Source organism: Gymnogyps californianus, chromosome 8, assembly GCF_018139145.2.
Source record: "Gymnogyps californianus isolate 813 chromosome 8, ASM1813914v2, whole genome shotgun sequence".
NCBI classification, from domain to species: domain Eukaryota; kingdom Metazoa; phylum Chordata; class Aves; order Accipitriformes; family Cathartidae; genus Gymnogyps; species Gymnogyps californianus.
The window spans coordinates 12,656,374-12,679,650 of NC_059478.1; the positions used below are offsets into that span (position 1 = coordinate 12,656,374).

At 36.4% G+C, this 23,277-nt stretch overlaps 1 protein-coding gene across 1 annotated transcript in view; it reads left to right on the forward strand.

Annotated features, from left to right (window-relative positions):
* Positions 1–22,621, forward strand: part of VAV3 (vav guanine nucleotide exchange factor 3) — a 176,271-nt gene extending 153,650 nt beyond the window's left edge. Inside the window, exons 22-27 of the mRNA XM_050901036.1 lie at positions 242–276; positions 2,064–2,180; positions 2,884–2,971; positions 7,159–7,288; positions 18,032–18,183; positions 19,962–22,621. Of these exons, the coding sequence (XP_050756993.1) occupies positions 242–276; positions 2,064–2,180; positions 2,884–2,971; positions 7,159–7,288; positions 18,032–18,183; positions 19,962–20,003 (564 nt within the window). The 3' untranslated portion in view covers positions 20,004–22,621. The remainder of the gene's footprint in view (positions 1–241; positions 277–2,063; positions 2,181–2,883; positions 2,972–7,158; positions 7,289–18,031; positions 18,184–19,961) is intronic.
* Positions 22,622–23,277: the final 656 nt, after the last annotated feature.

Here is a 23,277-nt window from a genome sequence, read left to right on the forward strand (position 1 = left end):
AAAAAATAATCTGTCACAGCAGCAAAGAGTTAAAATATTCTGTACTGCTTTCAGAATGGTATGGAATATTCGTCCTTTATTATAACTTCCTTCAAAAGAAAATAGACTTGCAGACTAATTAGATCATCTGTTTCTTTTAACTTGTTTCATCTGGATATTGACGGTTAGATCAACGCTATCTAATTTGTGTTGATTAGGAAAAATCTTGATCCTCATTCTCTTGTATCTTTTCATGTCCTAGGTTCCTAAACCGGTAGACTATTCTTCACAACTGTGGTGAGTCCCTGTCTAGTCTTACAAGAATCTCTTGGAAAGAAGCAGTCATAGAAAGACAACTGTGTTTATTACAATTTAATTTATATTGGTTTAACCTTTCTAGGCTTCTGAAGAAGGCATTGTGTAATGGTTTGGGAGAGCAACACCATGCATTGCCTAAAAGCATTTCTGATGTAATAAAGTGCTTAATGATTTTGACATTTTGTTTACAAGTCTGCAGCTGTGCAGCCTTAGTCCCAGAGGTCTGAAATAGAATAATAAGAGATGAGTATAATATGAAGCGTGCAAGTAGATCTTACATGTTAAGTGAATAAAGAGGAGGAATAATGTTACATACATCTTGTCTCGTGAATAATTCTGCATTTCCGTTTTTAAAAAAAAAAAAAGTCTGTAGAGATATGAAGGGATAGTGTATCAAAACTACAGCTACTGCTGGTCTGAGGCTTATGTAGTGTGTGAACTCTTTACGGGAATTCAGCCTGCTTCTTGAAAAGACATGGTGATTCTGAGAGAACAAAATAAGCATCACTTGTGTTCTTTCACTGGTTTTACGCTTTGTCATTCAGACATGAGTTCTGATTTCCTCTAGTTTGCTAAAAGTGAAATCAGAATCAGATCTAAATAAATATTGATTTTTCATAACAAGCCAAATAGAATGTTTAATATTTAAAATTGGTATTTTAAATTAAAGTCTAACATTTGCTCTATTTATAATTTTGTTAGAGGAAAGCATATCATTGGGATCAGTCTTTATCTTCTAAGGATTTGTAATGCTTAACTGAAAAATGACTTTAGGCTGAAACTTGCTGTAAAAAGTCATGTATTTTGTGATAAACTTCAAAATGCATGTTCCCTGGTGTGTTTCATAAAATAACTATTTTTTATTTAAAGCTCCTTTCTAATTGGTAGTGATGTATTAGTATGAAATTTCACATAGTAGTGGTCTGTGATGTTGACTGCGTTTAGACTGCTTTCTAAAATGGTAAAATAAGCATCATTTCCCTGAAAGCTAGGTCACTTTCCTCAATTAACAGTTTAATCTCTAGTTTTGCAAATAAACGTCTGCTGACAGCCTCTCATGAAGTTCCACCCAAACCAGCAAGGCAGACCAAGGGCACAAATCTGCTTATGCAGTCAGGCTGCAGAATTGGTGACTTATTTGTCTTAGCTTTCAATTCTTAGCATCAGATCTTTCAAATTTGGACATATTAGGCCAAAATTTTTTTTTCTGCTTGTGGATGTTTAGTCTACCCATTACACTTTAGCCTTTAGAGGTTATGAATAATTATGAAACCAAATAAAATAGTGTGTTTGTATAAACATCAGATTTTTGTATAGGTCTTTTTTTAACCTAATATACTACTGGTGGCTGATTCTCCACTCTGTTAAGATAAATCTCACTAGAACTCAGGGAGGTTCAAATGTTCTGGACCACTGTTTTATTGTTTCACTTGCAACACATGATTCAGAAAAACATTTAGTTTTATGAGCTATTGAAGCCAGTAGTCATTCAGCTAATGCTCAGGCTTGAGTACTTTCCTTAACAGGCATTGTATTCAACATGTGCACAAGTACTTTTCTAATTAAGAATTTCCCCACCCCAATGTGGAATTTTTTCACGCTTTACTCTTCATTCAAAGATCTGCAAGTGATATTCAGTTGCAACGGATGTATTTTTAGGTCTCCACCATATGCAGAACATTGGGACTCTGCATTGCATATTTGATAGACCTTTCTTTGTAGCTTTGAAAAAAATCATAAGCAATTTTTATTGTTCTCTGTTACAGGTTTGCAGGAGCAATGGAAAGATTGCAAGCAGAGAGTGAACTTATTAACAGAGTAAATAGCACTTACCTGGTGCGGCACAGGACCAAAGAGTCAGGAGAATATGCAATTAGTATTAAGTAAGTGGAATAAGATCTCCTACAGGAAGTTTTCCTGTTATCATTTATGTCTAGATAATATTTGAAATAAATAAGGACAATAAAAACCTGTTTCAATTTATATAATCATACACAACCTTTAAGAGAGCAATATAGGAAAACTGAAGTTGCTGACAAAAATACCCAGGATTTATAGTAGGAAAGTAGCAATGGTTTTATAATGCTGGTGTAGCAAACAGGTCTACAAAAATGATGGTCTAGTATATTGGGTAAGAGTAAGCAAGTGTTTGGAGTGTAATGTGATCTGCTTCTCTGACGTGAATAAGAACGTTTCATTGACTTCAGTGAGAACTTGTCGAAGCTCTTTGCATTTCGGACATTTCAGTAAAATGTGGGTTCATGAAGTCTGTGGATGCAAATTATTGTGAGGGTCTTGTTTGCTTTCATGTTGTTTATCAACATGAATATAAAAGTAAGAAATATATGGGAATTCCCAATTAGAATGAGCAGTTAGTTGTGACTTTTTTTCTGCATGCAGATTACCTCTTCAGTTGTACTTGAATAAATATATATGGTTAATTAGATGTCAACTTTGTTTTGGCACAGATATACATTTGTCTTAAGAATTTATTCGTGTGGTGTTGTTGGGGCATACCCTCAGGTAATTATTGATTGCGTCTGATTAAAAACACATTTATATTCATAAGTTATTCATTGCCCACAGGTACAATAACGAAGTGAAACACATCAAGATTTTAACAAGAGATGGCTTTTTCCATATTGCAGAAAACAGAAAATTTAAAAATTTAATGGTAAGCGTTAATTAGGTTTTTAACAATGTGCGATTTTCTATGTAGCTGTTGCTGTTACTGAGAGCTACTTTGGTTTGTGAAATTACAGAAGGCTGTGAGAGTGAGAGATTTGAATTGTGGCCATACCTGCTAATAGGATAATTTTTTATATTTATGGTTTATGCTCTAAGTGATGGTAGTATGTGCTTAAAAGTACATGTTTATATTTAGGACTGGACTGTGTCCCTTGCAGTGATGTGGAAGAGAGGAGGAATTTGAATCTCATGTGTCAGCCCACTATGGAGTTAGGCTGAATCTTGAAAGGAGAATTTGATGTATTTGGACATCTTTCTCTATATAGTCACAATCCCTAAAAGTAGCTAGGTGAAGGTTCCTTCCCAGCCCAGCACACGTACGCGTGTGCTGCTGAACATAATGATGCCTATAGATGTCTAAGTTCAGAGGGAGAAGGATTATAAGGTGCAGCTGTGTCAGAGAGCCCAGAAGAACTCAGGAGAGGCTCGTCTTCCTGGTCCTGGTGCACCAGGCAAAGAAGTGCAGCTAGAGAATGGGGCTGTCTAAACTGCTGATATCTCAGAAATCCTTGTTGGAATAATAGTAATCTGGAGTCAGTATCAACTAGTCTAAATTAAAGGAACTGTGTGGCTACTTCGAACTTACGGCAGCAAACCACTCACTAGCAAACTATAGTAATAACACACAAAACCTAGGCGCTCTCATTAACTTTCACTCCAACTATAGGCATAGTTCATTCCCAGAAATAAGAGTTTGGTGTTATAACTGCCCAGATCGGTGAGTTTTCAATGTTATGTCAGAGTCATCTTGTACTGGGAATAAATTCCTTTTTTTGAACTTTAATTTGAAAGAATTTCTTGATAGCTCATTTTGCTCAGACAAGAGTCATAAATATGAGGTGTCTGAATAAATTACCTTAGTGCATTTGTGAAATTTTACTGCTTAAGCATTTTCTGATGCATTGTTAAAGGAAGCTCATTCAATATATTATATCTAGTGCAATCAATTGGATTAAAACTTATGCTGCAGCCTTCCTGCATGCATATCCAAGTATTCTAAAACGATAAATAAAAATGAAGGACAATGCAAAATAAGAGCAGGGAGAGAAGCTTTAAAACCAGGAAGCCTTAGAAATTATTTTAATTTAACCACTGATACTCTGTAAAGCAAGAGCATCCTACAAGTGGTAAAAAATCAAGCAGAAATCTATGCTTTGCCTGACCCTGTTTGAAATAAGTGCTCATTAGAATGGGAAGAACATAAATTTCCTGATGAAGAATGCACCAAGCTGTTTCTGCACTCTAATGTCTTCATTTGACACTTAAAAACCAGTGAAGTGTTTCGTTTAGGGGTGGGGATCCTGAGATATTATCATTGGTAGCAACAGAAATCATGGCATTCCTCAAAAGCGTGAAGCAGGTGGCTACTTAGTCTGCAAACACTACAAATGATTCACTGGAAACTGATGAGAACATACGAGCACTCTCAGGATCTTCACAAAGCATGGAAGCTGGAGTCGCATGCTGCCAGATATCTTCTTATGGCAATGATGCAGTTTAATGCACTGATGGAGGTTTCAAAATAGACCTGAATGATCAGAGATGTAAGTACAGGACACAAACTTGGATAACAAAGGAACAAAAAGAATATGCATTGCGTCAAATAATTGAGAGGACAAAAGAAATTTCTAGTGTAAAGGCCTCATCGCTACCAATTTAGCCTTGCTAACATTCAATTAGGAAAAAGACATTTCATAACTCCAGTTTTAGGGTATTATGAAATCTGCCCTTGAGAGTTAAATAGACAAGTGATAGTAGTGTAAGTAGTGTTTGCATATGCTGTGGAACAACTGCTTTGTTCTGGGTAGATGTAAGAGAAAAAGTAACAGTGTCTGGAAGAAGAGAGGAACAAAAGTAGTCTGAGTAGAACTGGGAGCAGAAGAGAAACAAAGCCAGCAGCCATGGAAACCTAAAGTAGTGATCTGCAGTGACACAGTGTTCTGTGCTTTGGAGATAACAAAAGTAGAACAGCTCTTGTACATAGTTTTCATACTACATTTGAAAAACTTTCACAAGAGTAATTAAAATGTGCTGAGTGTGTAAAGCAGGCCAATGTGCAGTGGAAAGGTCAGCTCTGCTGCTGATGTGAATCATGGTGATGTGACAGACTCCTGAGGAGCCCCATCCATGCTGGCAGGGGCTCCTTACCTTACTTACCTGTTTGTAAGCTTGCTACTGTGATTTGTGCAATGTTTTAGAGGTTAGTTGTTTGTCAACTGTTTTCATGGAAGAATGGTATTAAAAACTAAGCTTTGAAAAGCAACTGAATCTTTGTGACCCAAAGTAAATTTTTTTCTCAGTTTGGAACCATTTTACTTATTTTGCCAACAAATAGAATGTGTCCTGTTGAAATTCTTAATATCTTTACCAAACAGCATAATTCTTACAGACTTATGTGGTGCAAAAAGGTAACAGAAGTTTCATACTAATTATTTTTCCATTTATCCAGAAATCCTACTTTGAATGCTGCTTACTTACAAATCACCCTCTCTGATGCCTTGGTAATTTCAATGTCTGGGTACTTGGTGATGATATGTGACAGAAAATTTGGTTGCTGACATTGTAGCTTGCATGCTGTGCTGATATCAGACAAAAAAGCCCAAACAGTTCTTAGTCTCTGGGCCTTTCTGCTTACTTGGAGTGCCTGGCAGGTCTGTGATAATGAACTGTTAAAAGCAGGTGTAGATTTTACTTAGCTTTGGACTCTGCCTTAGAAGCAGTTTGAGAGACATGCAACAGCTCACAGCGTGGGGAGTGAAGTGCTCCAGAGTTCAGAAGATAATCTTCAGACTAGTATCAAGAACTTATGGTTTATGCACCAGATCTTGGACTAAATAATTTGAGAGTCATTTTGTTTGGCTCTAGTTAATATATCACTGATGTAGGCTGTTGTAGTTTTGGTTGTTTTTTTTGGTTTTTTTTTTTTTTTTTTAACTAGAAGAAAATGATTGAACACAGTACTATTTCCTTATTTTGACCTAAGCTTGGCTTGGTCAACTTTGATTTTTGGAAATCTGAGTGTAAGTAAGTAGAACGGAATGACTGAGTTAGTGGTAGGAGTGAAGGGTTTACAGTAAGTACACTGCTTTGTGCTTGCGTTTCTGAAGAGTGAAATCCCACAGTTGAAGTATCATTAATCAAATGAAATATGTTGCTTTGAATTATCTGGTCACTTTTAATCTTATTCTAGGCTCTGTGTGCAAACTGTGATATTGACATTATTAGGGCTTATTCAAATGTAAGAGACAATGGCAGGGGCTGAAGATCGCAAAGGAGTAACACAAGCTGTCAGTATTTTGATGGGTGTTGCCTTCTTTAGAATAAAAACTGAAGTAACTTATATCCTTGGTTACGCAAACTATTTGAGCCAGTTTTTTTTGTATTTTTATATGTGTGTGTGCATATATAAAATTTGTCTGTGTATGTATGTTTATATATATGCACACGTACACACACACACACAGACAAATTTTTGGATTGGACCCAAGGAGAATGTGAAATGCTGGATTTTTCAGTCAGTGTGCACTAACTGAAAAAAACCCAAACCAACCAACACCCCCCCCCACCCCCCCACCCCACCCCCCGGAATTTTAATGGCAGAGCCTTGAAAGTTTTACACGGTCCGTGTATCTGCTCATTAAGTTGCTGTTGACTTATATGCTTATGTGCAAGGCTTATGCTTTATTTCAGATCTGTGTACTTACAAATACATTTGTGGATAAACATCGATTATCATTGCAAAAGAAATTTCTTGAGAAAACAAAGACAGTTATCGTTATATACTTCACAGGCAGCTGACCTTGCCTTCTGCCTGACTTTAGAAAAGCCAATACATGCTCAGCCTGGCTCAAAGGAGTGTTGACTCTGACAATAAGGTTTTACTTAAAAAAAAATCCCAACAAAAACCAAAAAAACCAAAAACCAGTTAAGTGGCAGTGTAAAAGCAGTCAATATTTAGGATACTTGATTTTTTAAAAATAAACATGTACTGTGGAGTGTCGGGTTATAAAATAAGGTTACTTGTATGATAAAACTGTTATGGACTGTACAGCAGAAAGTTGAAAAGGATGTGATTTCAGTTTCCAGTGACATACTGTTTTTCCTTTCTGAAAGGAACTTGTAGAATACTATAAGCACCACTCTCTCAAAGAAGGCTTTCGAAGTTTGGATACTACTCTTCAATTTCCATACAAAGAATCTGAAAACTCAGTGGGACAAAGGACTAACAGAACAGGTGGCAACTGTGAGTATTATAATTTCTTGTGTATTATTTTCTGTCATAAAAATATTAAAAGGACAGGGTCCTTTGAACATCTTCATTTTCCATTTTTGACATATAACCAATTAATATGGTAGTGCTTTTAGCTAGGATTTTTTGAAGCTAAGCAGATTCAGATCTGCCAGGAGGTTTATAAACATGTCTAGCAAGTTTGTCTTGCTGCCAAACTTAAAATCTCCCTGATATTCAAAAATCTATTAGGCATGCTGGTGAGAGATTAAACTGCATCCTGCCTAGTTTTTTCAGACATTTGCATACACACAGCTACAAGTGTTAGTAATATCTGTGACAATTTCTAATCCTTAAAAAGGGATTTAAATAAATCAGTCTTGTAGTATAGCCATATGAAGTAGCATCTCAGTAATACCACCTAAATTTCTCAAAAAACTCATTAGACTTACTGTATAGTAATTATTTTTATGCCTGCCTTTTAACCTTAAATGTTTATTACAGGCCTCTAAGCTTCTGAAAGTTAATGAACTACTGTACAATGTAAATAGCAGTTAAGTTTTGAAGTTTAGAAATAAACTGAGAAGATTTACAATGCATGTGGCATCCTTTATTTAACCTATTACAACTTAAGTGGAAGTTAGCATGATTTTTAGGACATGTACAAGTTCAATGTTCATGATAAAAACTACCACATGGCTGGCTTCTGGAAAGTATATAATGTTTCTGTCAAAGAGCAAATACTAGATTTGCAGTTCTGCAGACAATGGCTGTATCTTTGTACTGCAACAGATAGTAAGAGGAAAATAAAAATTAATGGGGATTTTAACAATATGAAGACTGCTGTGAAAGACCATAGAGTCCAGTCTAGTGTTTGTGATGGTGAAGCTGGCTGTGTTACTTTCATTTGCTCTGTTTGTGAGCTTTTGTTTACTTGCTTGCCTCTGTTCCGTAACATTTCTTTAACTTTGGAGACTTTCTTCCTCTCCTAATTAAAGTGAAGATAATTTAGGACAGATGATTGTAGGAAACCAGTGTGTGTCTGTGCATTTCATTTACTCCGTCTCTGTCTCCCAATTCCTCTTTATTCCTTGCATTTCTGTTTTCTTTCACTGCTTCCCAGGACTTCTGTCCGTTGTCTCCCTGCTATGCTGTATCTCAGTACATCTCCATTCTTGGTGAATTTATCTGTCTCGTCCTTTCTTCTCCCTTTAGCTTGCGATCTCCCTTTGCTTCTCTCTTCCTCTTGTCATCTCTCGTGCTTTCTTCATCCCTTCCCTCCTCACAGCATTGAGACTTTAATTGTTGAGAGGATATGCCCTGCTTAATTTACTTTGCATTTGTTTTGGTTATTACTGACGGTGAGCAGAACCAATTTGTTTTCTTTCCTTTCTTAGGCCAGTTAGAATGTATCTATACTGTCCACCAACTTACTAGTCTGCAAGAGCATTAGCTCAATTGTTTCATGCTTTACAGGATACAAGACTTAGGGTACATCCTCATTACCTTCAGTTCACATACAAAAGAGAACATCTCCTTTAACAAGATGTTTTAGGCAGTATATGGAAGAGCAAGAGAAATGAGTGTGGGATGCTCTCATTTTAGTCACAGGGATGAGAAAGTGCATCTCTGCTACATTAAATATCAGCCATTTAATATTACAAACTATGCTGGTGGGAACTGGCAGGTTTTGTCTTAGGCCAAGCTGATCAAAAAAACCCTCTCAATTCTCAGACTCCTCATATAACATCTATTAGATTTCACAATTCTGCTAGCCTACAGATTGACTGTGGATGACACTTTCATTTAATGGATTTGACAGTTTTCTTTTAAAGTGCTAGCATGTCCCCATGGGGTTTTTTTTGTTTTTTTTTTTTTTTTAAGCAAAAATTCCATGATTAACAGCCCATCTGTGAGTCACGCTGCTCAGTTTTAAACGTATCTTGTTAGTTTTTATGAAGTTGATGTTAGAATAACTACGTATCTAGGCTGAGTGAACCCTGCTGGGCTGAATTTGGAAGGAAGTTGGTAAACTTCAGCCTGCAGTTTTGTTTAGTAGAGGAAGCAATTAAGTCATGGGGCAGTGGTTGGACATTGAGTTTACTTCAGTGCCCTCAGTGAGAACCGCCACACAGCTGGTTTTTTGACCTCTTCCCACTTAATCTGAGTGCAAGAAAAACAGTTGTTGAAAGGAAGGCAGACAAGTCAGCTGAAGAGAGGGGTGCTTTCCCATTTTTTTTCAGTTGTGCAACTACTCAGTGTCACATTCACCATATTTTAACAAGCACGGGGCTGAAGCTAGTGAATGCAATGGACTTTGGCAGTTTGAAGGTGATTTTAAGGAGGTTTTGGGTTTCAACTCAGTCTTTTGCACTATACTATTCACATGACTGGATTTTTTAATGAGGCCACCTTTTGAAAAGCCATCAGCTTCTTATTCAAAACAGCTGTTTTTTAGCGTATATAATTGACAGAATAAGTGGGAAAAGTATTTCTAAAAAACATGAGTTGAACCACTGTAGACTTGGACAGAGTTGTATCATTTTCTGCTGCCAAGGTCTTTGCACTGCTGTGAAATTGAATGGCAATACCAAATTAACTTCACTTTCTAGAACAATGTGAGGAAAAAAAAACCAAAATAATTTTTTGCAATTGTCATGTTTTCATTTATCCGTTGAAGGAAAGAAAATCAAGTGGCATTTCAGTTAACTTGTAATTTCTGATATGAATCATAATAAATCATCTTGTAACTTCTTAAATTTTCAGGGAATTTGATTCTCCCTTCAGCATCTACTAGATTTTTAGAACAAAAACCTTCATTTTATGGAGATGGTTAATTTGGCTTCCTGCTTTAATTAGAACTTTACTTTTTAGTGTCCTGGTCTTGCAGAAGTCACCCACTCTGTTCTGATATTTATTTACACTTCAATGTGGTTGTAAAAGCTGTCAGACATTTACTTTTCTCAATATAGAAATTCAAGTTAATTAGGAAGATTTTTGGGGAAATGATACATTCTTCTTAATTTTTCAGTCCTAGGCTTTTCTAGACATAGTATGATCAAATTTTGTTTTGCTACACAGAGAAATACTGATTCTTACATTAGATTAGAGGGGTGATCAACCATTTAATGAAATAAAGGCAAAAATGGAAGAAAAGTTGACATTCTTCCACAGAACAGTTTTTGGCACTTTATTCCAATCTGCTGATGCAGAGCACAATCATATTGAGAAATCTGAGTCTTTGTGAAATTTAGATTTTAATATAACCTAAATCATGAAGCCAAAGAGTATTTGAGTCACTGTTTTTCATCAGCTGTAGACTAGGAGTAGGTACATTAACTAGTTATATCATGTCATTCTACTACTTAATGCATTAACTGTGTAAAGGTATCTGTTAATAAAGTAAAATAAAACAAGTGTCACCCCAACTCTTCAGGAAACAGAAGAACCCAGCCTTTCTCCTTAAAAGCCAACACCAAAACCCTTATCAGTGACGTTTAAAAATAGACTAGTTATCTGTGGAAATCCAGTAGGATTTCCTTGCCCATCTAGGTTTAGTTGTCCAGAATTTCACACGTAAAACCAAACCTCCAGTTATGTTGGACAGAAAAATTCTCAAAAAGTAAGATAATGTATGGACAGGAAAGGACCAGCCACCTCCTATATAGCACCTAACCTGTCTTTATTCCTGCACGCTACTTTTGCACACTGTCATTGTACTTCTGTAGAAGTAAAGGCAGTTATTTGTCTCTAAGAATGGGCACACGACTTCAGTCAAGTTGCCCTTTTGGTTTCTGTAACATATTTCCACACAGAGCTGTCACCTGGGGTTACTAGCTCCAGTATAAAGGAGTTCCTCAGGTAACCTCATGCATTCTCAGATAATCCATTTAGTATTAGAGGCGGAGAAAGGATCATCACTGTGAAGGATCAGAAGGGAGTTTCTAGTGTGCAAGAGGCCCTGGAGTGTTTCTTTTGTATTACTTTGAGATACTAACCTAAACTGCTGTTGGTTTGTGTTGTGGGGGTTTTTTAACAATTAATGCATAGCTTTTGAATGTTAAAATACAGTATCGGTCCTGTTTATGCTGGTAGTTTCATTGTCACAAACGTATCTATTCTCATCCAGGTAAGATGCACAAAACTGTATCATTGCCTCCACCATGAATTCTTTGTTAATTCCTTGCATAAAGTAGTTCTAGTCATCATTCCTGCAAATAACCATTTTGAAGCAAAATAATGTTGTTTCATGTGTAGTCACAAGAATAAATTCAGGGAAGCAGCTGTATGTGATGAATATAACCCTGCTACATTTTTAAGGAAGACTCTTGGTCAGTAATTATAGATATTATTAGGCATAATTTACAGGTGACATTGTCATTTATCCAGTTGAAGATGAACTTCCCATTCCAAATCACAGCTGGGAGCAAAGATCCCAACTTTATTAGACTTTGTACACTATATGTCTTCATTGCCTCTTCAAAAGAGGGACAAAATGTGAGAACATGTCAAAAAACTGTAGTTCCATTTGAAGCGCTTTTAGTTCATTTCATCTAATTTTGTATTTAAATATATGTTGACCCTAGGTTTGTTGGCAATAGAGCAAGTGTACCTTTAACCTTTCACCTGAGGAAGCTGTTACAGGGAGGACAATGTATTGGTTCTGCCTAGGCCAAACTTGCGCTTTTTTGCTTGCTCAAGGTTTTCTCTCAAGTCAGGGAAAACTGCAAAGACGAGCAATACTGTTTGGGCCTTAGAGGATGTCGTTTAGCTGTGGAATTCCTATTGATGTTAATGATTATCAGGGCAAAATGCATACTTTTTCCCGTGCATATTATGAGACCTCAGTTCAACTGGTACTTAGGCTATGTTCCTAATTAAGGGCGTGTGACTAGTCTTCCTGGGCTCAAGAAGAATTCTTAAGTATGCATGAGTTCCTGCTTTTGGACTGTAAGAAGTGGGGCACACGAAGAAAAAAAATTCTGTTAAATCTGAAAATATTTGCAAGAGTCTGCAGTTTTAATTTGCTTCTCTGAAACCCTGAATGGGTGTCGTCTTTCTACTTTTCTCTTTGAAAAATGCAATTGTTAAAAATTAAATCATAGATCCAAATTTTCTAGTTATTATAGTCAATTTCCTTCCAGACATCCTTAGTAGGGAACCTTAGTTTCCTTATTATCAATGAATTATATAGTTAAAAAACTATTATTTAAATCTTGTGCCAATATTTCAATGTTCTTTTGCTTTTCTCTTTTTCTCTTTCTTTCTCTAAGCCCCTTCTTTGTTCTGTGGGTTTTCTTTTGTAACTCCTCCAGACTACAGCTTTGTTCCCCCTTCCTCCACTCCTTTCTGGTCAGGTACTGCTTTACTGCTTTTATATTTCTTCTAAATTTGCTTCTGTTGTTTCTGTGTGCAGCAAGCAAGGGAAGGGACGAATCTAATACTTCAGTTCTTCTCTGACTCCAAAAACTGAGTTGTTATATGTTATTCTTGGAGTGTAACAAAAATCAAACTCTTAAACCTTTGAAGAAGTGTGTATTACAATAAGCAGTTTGAATAGGTGTTGAAAAGCTCAATGGTTGCACTTGACTGTTAATTTGCTATGTAGTTGACATCTATGAGCTATATATATTTTAATGTATTTGTTCAAATGCACGAACCTGAAAATTTCACTGGTTATGGATAAATAATATATTCGTCCCATCCCTGCAGCAAACCATACTGCAGCAGCAGCTTAGGATACAGTAGCTTTTTTGTAGAAAATGCTTTCTTTAAATTCGGCATTAACATTGTCAATTAATTTTACCCATCTGTTTTCTAAATACTGTGTTCTTTATTCTCATTTAACCATCTCTGGCTTTAATAGATGCAAACATTTTAAACTAGGCGACTGCATAAAAATGCTTAAAGTAGTAGCAGTGGTAGTCTCAATTAGTGCATTGGTATGGCTCTGACTTGCTCTGGTCTCTAAGACCTAGTCTTCAAAGAGTTGAACTGCACCGCTGGAAAATTCAAGAAGAATTTTGCTAGTAGGAAGGTAAATGCCTGCGAGGAGCATATGGAAGGAGCTACTACTGTTCAGAATGCAGCGTTCACTCATGTTACACTGACACACCTCTGTGTACAGGGGGTGGAGGAGTTGGCCTAGGTTGTGCACATCGGGATTGAGGCTGGCTTTTGCACTAGGGAAAGAGAGGTGTCTAGCATGCATGAATGCAGATGTAGTCATAATCAAGATCTGACTAGGAGATCTGAGTAGGCAGTATGTTTTACACCTGCCCCACAGAGGTCATCCAAATTGCTTAGTGCTCTGAGGTGGATTCGTAAGGCTTTCCATAGTTTCTAGAGGGGAAAAGGATGTAGGTGGCAGCTCAGTAGTAGAATGGCCGGTGTGCTTACTTGTGCTGAGGGTCTCTGATGAGCCCTCCCTCGATTCATGCCAGGGATTTCAATCTCAATGTGCTATACTGCTCTTGCATGTTTTGCACCTCAGCGGTTCACTGTTTTGGAGTCTGTTTCTTCCATTTCTGTCTCCTTACATACAGATTTTTTTTTTTTGGGCAGATACTTTTACTTCCTTTCAGTAGTCACAACATTGACTGAGAATCCAAGCTTTAAGGCACTCTTCTACTTGACATTTACTTATATAAAGGGACACGTCTGTAGAAAAGAATAATAGAAAGCTATTCTGGTATAGCCATTTACCCTGTGGTCATGACATTCAGCTGGAATGTCTGAAGCACTCACCTCATTTGAATCGGAGAACACAAAGGAGTTAAGTTTTGGCCCTTTATTGTAGGTAAATGTTGTGAGCTCCTATCCTTTTGGGCGAGGATAGAAGATGACCTCTTTCATTCAACTGCACAGTACTTGATCGTAAAGTCCGTTCTTACTGAAACTGGTATCTGTTCCATGAAAACAAAATTGTGAAGTGGCCTACAGTGATAGAACAGCAATCAAGACTCAGGGTTACTTTAAGCTTATCACACATTCCCATATATTCCCATATATGGTTTCAACAAATTACAATTATATTCCTGTTTTCCTACGAAAAACTGCTTTATCAGAAAATTCTTAGGTAACTGTAACAGTAAGTAAGGATTTGGTGTCTTGCGTATCACAATATGCTGTGTAAAGTATTTCTTTATACAAGTACAAAATATTAAAGAAAAATATTGATTAGTAGTTCTTAATTTAAGCTTATTTACCTGTTTGAATGGGATTTCATATTCTGATAGATAGGCTACATTACTTCATATGTTCTTAGTAAAATCATCTTTTTTAAAATAGCCAAAGAACTTGCTTACATTAAATGAACAAATACTTATTTAATGATATTACAAGTATTTTTTTTCAAAAGGATCTTCAGAGATGGTTTAGTTCTGCTGATATGGAAGTTGGTAACACAGGAGAAGGGTTAAGCCGACTGCTGAGCACTACTGGAGGTGCTGCCCATGCTTGTATAATAGAACTGAAGTTCGGTTAAACAGTGCAAGTAAATGTGCATTGCTTCAAGGAGCATGGAAACTAGTACACAAGAGCAAGCCTTAGGGGATATGGCTGCAGAATTACAAGGAGGCCATACCACAAGGGGAGAGAAACAACTACTCACAGCTTTTATAATGATACATTGACCCTTGTGGAATTTAAGCACAGGCATAAATGTGAGCTAGACCAGCCTGCTGTGATCACATGGAGCCTCTTCTGTTTGCACCCCAGTTCCTTCATCAGTGGCCCAAACTAGTATTAAAATTCATTTGCAGCACATCTGTCTCACTGTCAATGAGAAACTTTTCCAACAGACTCTAGTGTGAATCAAAGCTGACTATAGTTCCCTGTCTTTTCTTCTCCTTCTGTTTGCAGAAGGAAAGGCTGGGTTAAGCAGAAGTGTATTTTTCTCATTCACACATGTACCTTACATTCACCTCCCTCAGATTTCTCACTCTGTTTCCTGTTAATCCTCTGAGTATCTCCCTCCTAATACACAATGTTTCTTTATTACTGCTTTCTCAATAGCTTCTTTGCTTTTTTCTTGCTTTTTCCTTTTTCCTCGCTTTAATTTCTCATTCATATTCTCCTGTTGGGCACTTTCTTTCCATCAGTCTCTGGTGTTAATCCCATTCTCTCTCTCCTTCCTCATTCTCCCTGTAGCTATCCTCTTTCCTTTACTCAATGTTTCTTCTCTCTCCCATCTGTACAGATGTCCTTTCCACATGGTGACTGTCTTCCCTTAAGTTTCATTTATCCTGGGACAGCTCATCTGGCTTCCTTTTATATATCTCCTATCATGAGCATCACTTTTATTTGAAAATATGGATGTTGGATTCAAAATTAATCTAAATTCTGCTGCTTTCTGCCTCAAGACTTCTGGAGATATATGGTTTTGATTTCTCTTGCTTCTTTCTCCTTTTCCTCTCTGGCTTCACAACTTGAAAAAGACTTAGAAGTCCTCCTTTCCCCCAGATCTGCCCCTCTTTCTATCCTAATTTTCCTCAATATTTTCCCTCTTTATTATTCTTCTGTGCATTTCTTCCCTCCTTAGTTCTTTTCTTCCATGTTTTCCCAAATTTGTTCATCTTTGCCTCATGTAATCTTCTTCCTTGCCCCTTTATCTCCTTTCTAGAATCTGAAATGGTACCCTGCTCCCCAGAATCTCTCCTTCTATCCTGCGATGCTTTCCCAAATCTGCCAGTGATATTGCTGCACAGCTGTAAATGGTTACTGACCTTACAATCAGTAACTATTCTTTTTGGTTTTTTCTTTCTCCAAAACAATTGCTGCCCATGATGTGCTCTTTCCCTGTAAAAATGATTACTGCAATGCTGATAAGGTGTAGGACATAACATTCATGTCAGGATCTAAACAAGTAGCGTCTACATCTGACTTACTTAGAGGGGAAAAAGTATGTTTGAACTTTAATATACTTAATATATCACCTAGATTTTTACAGCATCTTTATATTGTAAATATAGGCAATAAATTGAGATGCTGATTCTCTTTTATATGGCATCCTGTACATCCTTTATCAAGTACCTGATAACCATACTCTACAGAAACAGTCTGAAATGTTGGACTAAACTTTAATAGCATGATATAAAAGAGGGCATAATCTGTTGCCAAAACAGTTTTCTAGGCATTCTGTTTTTGTGATATATCTAATAATATTTTAAACATAGTACTTGTTATTTTAAAATAAATTGTTTGTATTGTCTCTGTAAGCTAAAAATATTTGAATGTATGATGTTTTCCATATATTTAATACTATTATGCAAAAGCCTCTGTTTCTATGAAATGTCCCCAGTGGGATCAGAAGAAATTTTAAATACAAGCATAGCTGAAACTGTTAAGATTTTCTAGCTCATTTGCCATGTTTTGTGTTCCTGATTTAAATTAAAGGCAACTAGCTGTGAACTTTTAGTATTACATTGTTGAAAGCAGTGCTAAAACTAGAATCTTAATGGTATTTCCTAAAGACGACTGGGAATTTCTAAGAAATTGGAAAGGGTTCTGAGGAAAAAGATGATTATATGTACATTATATCAAGTCATCCATCATGATCATATGATGAATTCTTCTGAAGTCTTTTCAGTAGGAAGCTTGCTTGTGCTTATCACCTACAAACTTATCACCTAAAACTCCTATCTACAGTGACTTACATAGGAAAACAATGGCATTAATGGAAAAAAATTTAAAAAGCATGCTTTGGCCAAATAATCCAACTACAAAATGCAGTAGAGTAGTAGTTGTTTTTTCTAAACTGCTCAAGTCAAAGGCCTTTATCTCTTAGCTGCCATGCTCACTTCCCTCTCATTGGAAGAGTCGAGGATTTCTTTTGCAAGTTTGGACATTCTACATCAGGGTTGAAAACGTAATTTACTATAAAATTATTTGAGGGAAGGGGGTTGGTTTCTGAAATGAGGCTTTTTTCACATTTGCTTTTTAAAAATATTTCACAACTTTATTGCTTAAAACATCTGGGCTTTACATTGGCAAAATGCTTACATATTGATGTAGCTTAAAATTTTTAAGTATTAATTTCACTGAAACTTAGGAAAAAATTTGTAAGGATTTTTTTCTTCATGAAAAGTTTTGTAGAACAAATTCATTGGTGAATTACAGAATAAACTCCTGAAAAGAGTAGATTTACATCAGCCAGTGTTCATGCAGATAGTAACAAATGATCCATACAAATTTCCTGTGGAAACTCTTTACTTTTTTGCTCATGCTGATGTTAGCTTCCAATTTTAAGTGCATTAATATTTAACTTGGGAGTTGTTTTTGAAAGAACAGCACCTTATTCTGTTTGTTTTGCTTCATTAGAGGTTTAAAGTTAAATCAACTGTAAATGCTAATAATTCTTTTGGAATGAAACTGGTGACCTGTAAAATATGTTGATGCATGTAACTGGCAGCAAGTTTTATTATGAAACACAAAAATACAATAATTACAAATATATTTACCAGTTTTGGGGTGGAGGATATTTTATTCATGGTTCATCTAGTTTGACTTATTCTAAAAAAAAAAAAAAAGAACTAAAAAAAAAAAATCACATAAAATCCCTTCAACTTTTACACCATTCACCTATGTTTAAACCTTCTTGATCTAGGTAGTGCAGATGCTTTCACATTTGCATAAAATTAATGCCGGTGTATGTTGTTGTGAAATCATTGTTTTATATTTTACAGTACTGCTATTTACATTACTTTAGTAGCCTTCAGTTAACAAACCCTAATAATATCAATGTCTCTTTCATTTCAGTGCTAAGCCCGAAGGTGATAGGCATTGCCATAGCCAGGTATGACTTCTGTGCAAGAGACATGAGAGAACTGTCCTTATTGAAAGGGGATGTTGTAAAAATTTATACAAAGATGAGTGCGAATGGCTGGTGGAGAGGTGAAGTAAATGGAAGGGTAAGGTTGGGTTTTTTTTTTCCTTTGTCTCATTTCTGCTTTCACTGACAGTGATTTTGTAAAAAAAATAAGGTGTGTTCCTACATCATAAACCTTCTTTGTATATTTAAATTCAGAAGATACAACGTGTTCTCATCTGTATTTCATAGGAGCCAGGCAGAACTCTTGCCAGGCAGCTTTCCCAGCATCTAAATTAATTGGTTATTTAATGTGACCTACCAGGCTGAATATTTGGGCAAGATTATATGGTTGGAAAATAACCAGGATTAGTAGTACAGCTACAGCTGAACTTTCTTGAACTGTGTTGCATACGTGTATTTGGGGTCAAAAGCTCAGGTTCCTGGTGCTGTGGAAGTCTGTTTAACACAGAATGATTTCCACACCTTTCTGCCAGACTACAATGCAATGGAATTAGCCACCTTTTTTATAGGAGGCTGCTTCTTTGATATCTAAAAATGTGGCTCATATGATGTGGCATATTTAGCAGGGATTTTTACAAAGTCACTTTACACTGCACTCTGAGACTTGCATGGAAGTAAAGTTTCAGTTTTGACCTATAAAAGCTGTATTGTTTCAATCTTAGTATATTGCTCTTTACTGCAGATTAGTCAGAAGTATTTGAGGCTGCTGTTTCCATGTCTAAAGGGCTGAGATGCAGAGTGAAGGAATGTAAGGTGGAAGAAAGTAGATTGGCTGGAAGCTGGAAGTGAAAGTTGCAAGTCCAGTTGAAGTAGATGTCCAGATTTACTGCTTTATGAAATTTGGAGAATTTTTTTTTTTAATGTACATGAGCCTGGTTACGATCTTAAAGTGAAATGGTCAATTAGACAAGAAGAAATAGGGAAGCAGAAAAAATAGGTGTCATATATACATTTTACATGTGAAGAAAACTGAGCATCTCATTCTAATGCAGCTACCCACATCCTAAAGGATGCCCTGTTATATGCTAGCATTCTTTCTGATAGCTTTCACAGTCTGGACTTGAGATCATAGGCTCACTTTTGGAGGTATTTTGGCAAGGTAGTCTAAAAGAAAATTTATGCAGTTACTCCTTCCAATCATGCTCTAGGTTTGGTTTTGAAGTCTTTCATGAGTGTTAAATTGACTTAGGTATAAAGAAGTCTCAGAGAAAAACGTAAAGCAAATAGATAAGACAATAAGAAATATGTGACATTGCTTCCCTGTATGTCTTATATAATCCTTATTTGACACATCATTAATTTCAGAATGGAGATAGCATTATAACTTATGAAGTGTAAAACACTGGACTCTGCCTTCCAGTTCTGTTTTATTCAAAACTCCTGTTGGTGGCAATGGAATTTAACTCCATGTAATGCAATCAAATCAGTCACTATTTCGTTTGTAAGAGGATTCCCTGGACCTGACTGAAGCCTGTTAAATATTTAACTGCTCATTCAAAAAATAGCAGCATCCTGCCTGTAGTAAAACTGCTTCTGCTCTTGGCATTTCTAGACTTTTTTCTGAATGCTTAGACTTCCAATTTGGGCAAAAGTTTGTGGTTTGGCTTTTTTGGGGGGGGGACGGGGAGGGGACGGGGACAGACAGACGGGGACGGGTTTAGTCTCCAAATCATTACATCTGCAAGTTATTCTTTTATTTAGGGTGCTTGCCCTAACTGTGGCAGGTCAGTCAAGTTTATCTTTGTCATCTTATTCTTATATTTACTGAACAGACCCATCCTTGTTTTGCCTAGTTCAGCCATTTAAAAAAACCTGTGCATCTCATGTATTATTTTGTTCTGCTTTTCCCCTTTTTAGGTGGGCTGGTTTCCATCAACTTATGTTGAAGAGGATGAATGAATTAAAAACTTTCCTCTGCTGACCAGCAGTTTCAGGGATTGTAAAAATTTAATATCTTCGAAGTGTTATTGGTCTTGTTAAGTGTTTAAACAGCAGCATTTTTGTCTGTCTGAACCTTCCAGTCTTAATGTTGGGATTTATACAGAAGTTTGTGCTGACAGATTATTACCTTGCCCAGAGCTGTATAAGAAACAACCTGCCGGTTTGCCATCACTGGGGATCAGTACAAAGACCAACCCTCACCTTCCCAGAAGATCTCTGGAAAACAAATTTTTTTATGCTCCTTTTCATTTCACCCTGTACTACACCATGAATACTAGCTATGGCTGAATATTTAATAAGCCTCTTTTCTTCTAGCTAACATCTGTGATGGTACAAGGAGGTGAAGGCTTATTATTCCTTATCACTGCATGCAGAAAACAGAGTTCAGTCATTCCAGTGGGCATAAAGTATAGTGAGTAGACTTGTCTTGAAACATCAAACTATTTTACTTATCACCTTACAAACAGTTTGACACTCACAAAAACATTCTGAAGGAAATATGTAGTAAACATGAGTAACAGTCATGCATATATAATTAGTTAACTGACTACTTTGAGGTCCTGCCTAAATCTTCTAACAATTTGTTTAAAGACAACATGTTAAAAAGGTGTAGTGATGTGGTATTGCTTGAAAAAGTGTCCACAAAGTGGAATTATGGGATCCTTTCTTTGTCATCCCAAGTCTTTTTGTGTGAGGTTTTTTCATTTAAGCAGCTGACCATAAAAGTGCAACGGAGGATAGTCGTGACAAGATGAGTTTTACAATTTTCAGCATTAACATTAAGTAAATATTGTAGACCTATTCTGTAGGAGAATATACTAATGCAAGATGATGTCACTTCTCAAGAACAAAACTGTTTATTTTAATCTCTTGATTGATTCAGATGAACTTTGATGCTTCCAACTCTAAACTGTCTTTTCCTAGTTAGACAGGAGTTTTATCACCTTTTGTGCTCTTATAAGGTAATGCAAAGGGAACTTGCAGACTTCTTTGTACCCTTTCCTCTCTTGTTCCCCGGGATGTTAACGGCAGTTCAATGAGTGAGAGGTCTTGTTGCAGTGTTATGAACATCCCCAAGGAAAAATGTGTCTAGGTTAGCTAGCTTGAAACATCAGGCCTTGTAAAGTGTTGTCCACCCCTTGGTGAGGCAGTGTTTTAATATATTTATGGAGAGTCAGAAGTGCTATAGTTATAAGCTAAAATAAGTGTGGGTGATGTCTTCAGATGTGCAGTTTCAAGTATTTAGATGATGTCTGACCTGGCTTGAAAACTTCTAAGAAAATAAAGCTTTTAAATGCATTTTCTTTCTAGGGTAACGTTGACCAATCAAGAAAGTTAATTCATCCTGTCCCACATCCTTTCTTTTGCTTTTCTCTGTTCTCTTTCCACATAGGCATCTTGCAGTTAGTGTGCATAGACACTGCACGATTTAACACTGCAGTTTTTCCCACTCTACAAGCAACATAATATCCACTGTTTGTCCACAGAGCAGCATCTGCTAGTACATATTTCAGATTCTTTTTGGCTGTCCCCAGTGTTCTTTGCTTCTTTCTGGCCTCCTTTTAGCCATCAGGAAGAACCAAGCACAGCACAGAGGATTCACAAGAATCCCCTTCGTCTCTGCAACCTTCTTACCCATCTGCTACACCTAGCATACACTGCTGTGTGACCAGGTCAAAGAGAGGATCTTCTAATTAGAAATCCTCCACTTGTGAGATTCAGCCTTGCAGATGAAACTCTGCTGATGCTCTAACTTTTCAAGGATTTACCTCGAAATTATGTAAACTGTGATTGTGTTGAGTACATTACTTGATGGAACAATTGACAGCATTTGTAAATATGTAGATTATGCATAAAACATGTTTTGTAAATGATGTGTACAGCAGCGTAGACTAGAGTATACTGTCTTTGATCATGTTTTGCCATGCAGTTTTATTGTCTGTTGTGAGCTTGATCCTATGTTCCTTAAGTAGACAAAGTTGATTCTTTCACAGTTTTGCCTGCTCAAGGGGTAGAGGAATAGGCTCTAGGCCTGTGAAGTGTTTAGTGCTTTGCTGTCATATAGTTCTGAAAAGAGGCAGTTTAATTCAATAAGAGTTGAGAAATACATCAGTCATTTTTAACAGCTTGGTTTTAGAATAATTTTGAGCAGTCTCTCCATCCTAAAGTTGCTGTAAAGTTTTAAGCAATTCCTGAGTCCAGTAATCAGCCTTTGAGAAGAATGCAAGCCATAGCTAAACTTACTTTTGTGGCATAAATCTACATATCATTGTCTGTGTTTAATGCCCTGTATTGATTGAGTTAATGCTGCATCTTAAACTATATTTTGAGTACCAAAGACTTCCTAAATATTCTGGAGTGTCTCTTTCATGTGCTGCTTTTGCCTGTATGGAGGTTTTGTTGTCATGCAATAATGGAGATACAGTACTTTAATTTGTACTATTTTGTAAATATGTTAAATATAATAAACTGGTTAATTTTTTGTTTAATGGTATGTGTCAAAATGCATAGTTGGCTAGTATGAAGGTTGTGCTTTGTTTGTCTAACCACCTCTCATTGTGAGCAGAAGTTGATAATGTTCTGTTTTGGTTTCCCAGATTTGTATAATCCTTATTTAGCTGTAAAACTGAGCTGTCAATGTAAATGGGGTAGTATAGGTTTCCTTGAGAGCTTTTTATTGTTGGGATGATTTGCCTTCTGCCACATCCAGGAACATGGTGGGGTTTTTTGTTTTGGTTTTAGCTATAGAGAACATTGTGGAATCAGTCATATACTATTGATTTTTGTCTGTCAAAGATGATACTTTCAGTTTTTTGATTGAAAAGAAGTTGTTCTTAAAAAGTTTCCTTTTATGTGTCATGTTTCATAGCAATGTCCTTTCTCTTCCACCTTCTGCTTTCTCCCTCTGTCATATGTGAATTAACATACAAATTCAGGTTGAATTGAGCTCAAATCTGAAAATACGGTCTGTGTCTAATTTCATGGGTTACTTGATAACCTTTTCATGGTGTAACCCATTCATGCATTTTTTACAATATAACATTCATTATTAATAAGTTTATAAAAATATTTCTGGACAGGTGAATTAATTCAGCAAGGTCAGTGATGATACAATTGCAGTGTTGTTTCATTGTGTCTCTTTTATTTTTCAGTAGCAGAGATTTTCTTGTGGAACTGCCCTTCTGACAGATAATTATTAAACTTAATGAGGCATTTACACATCTCTGCAGAT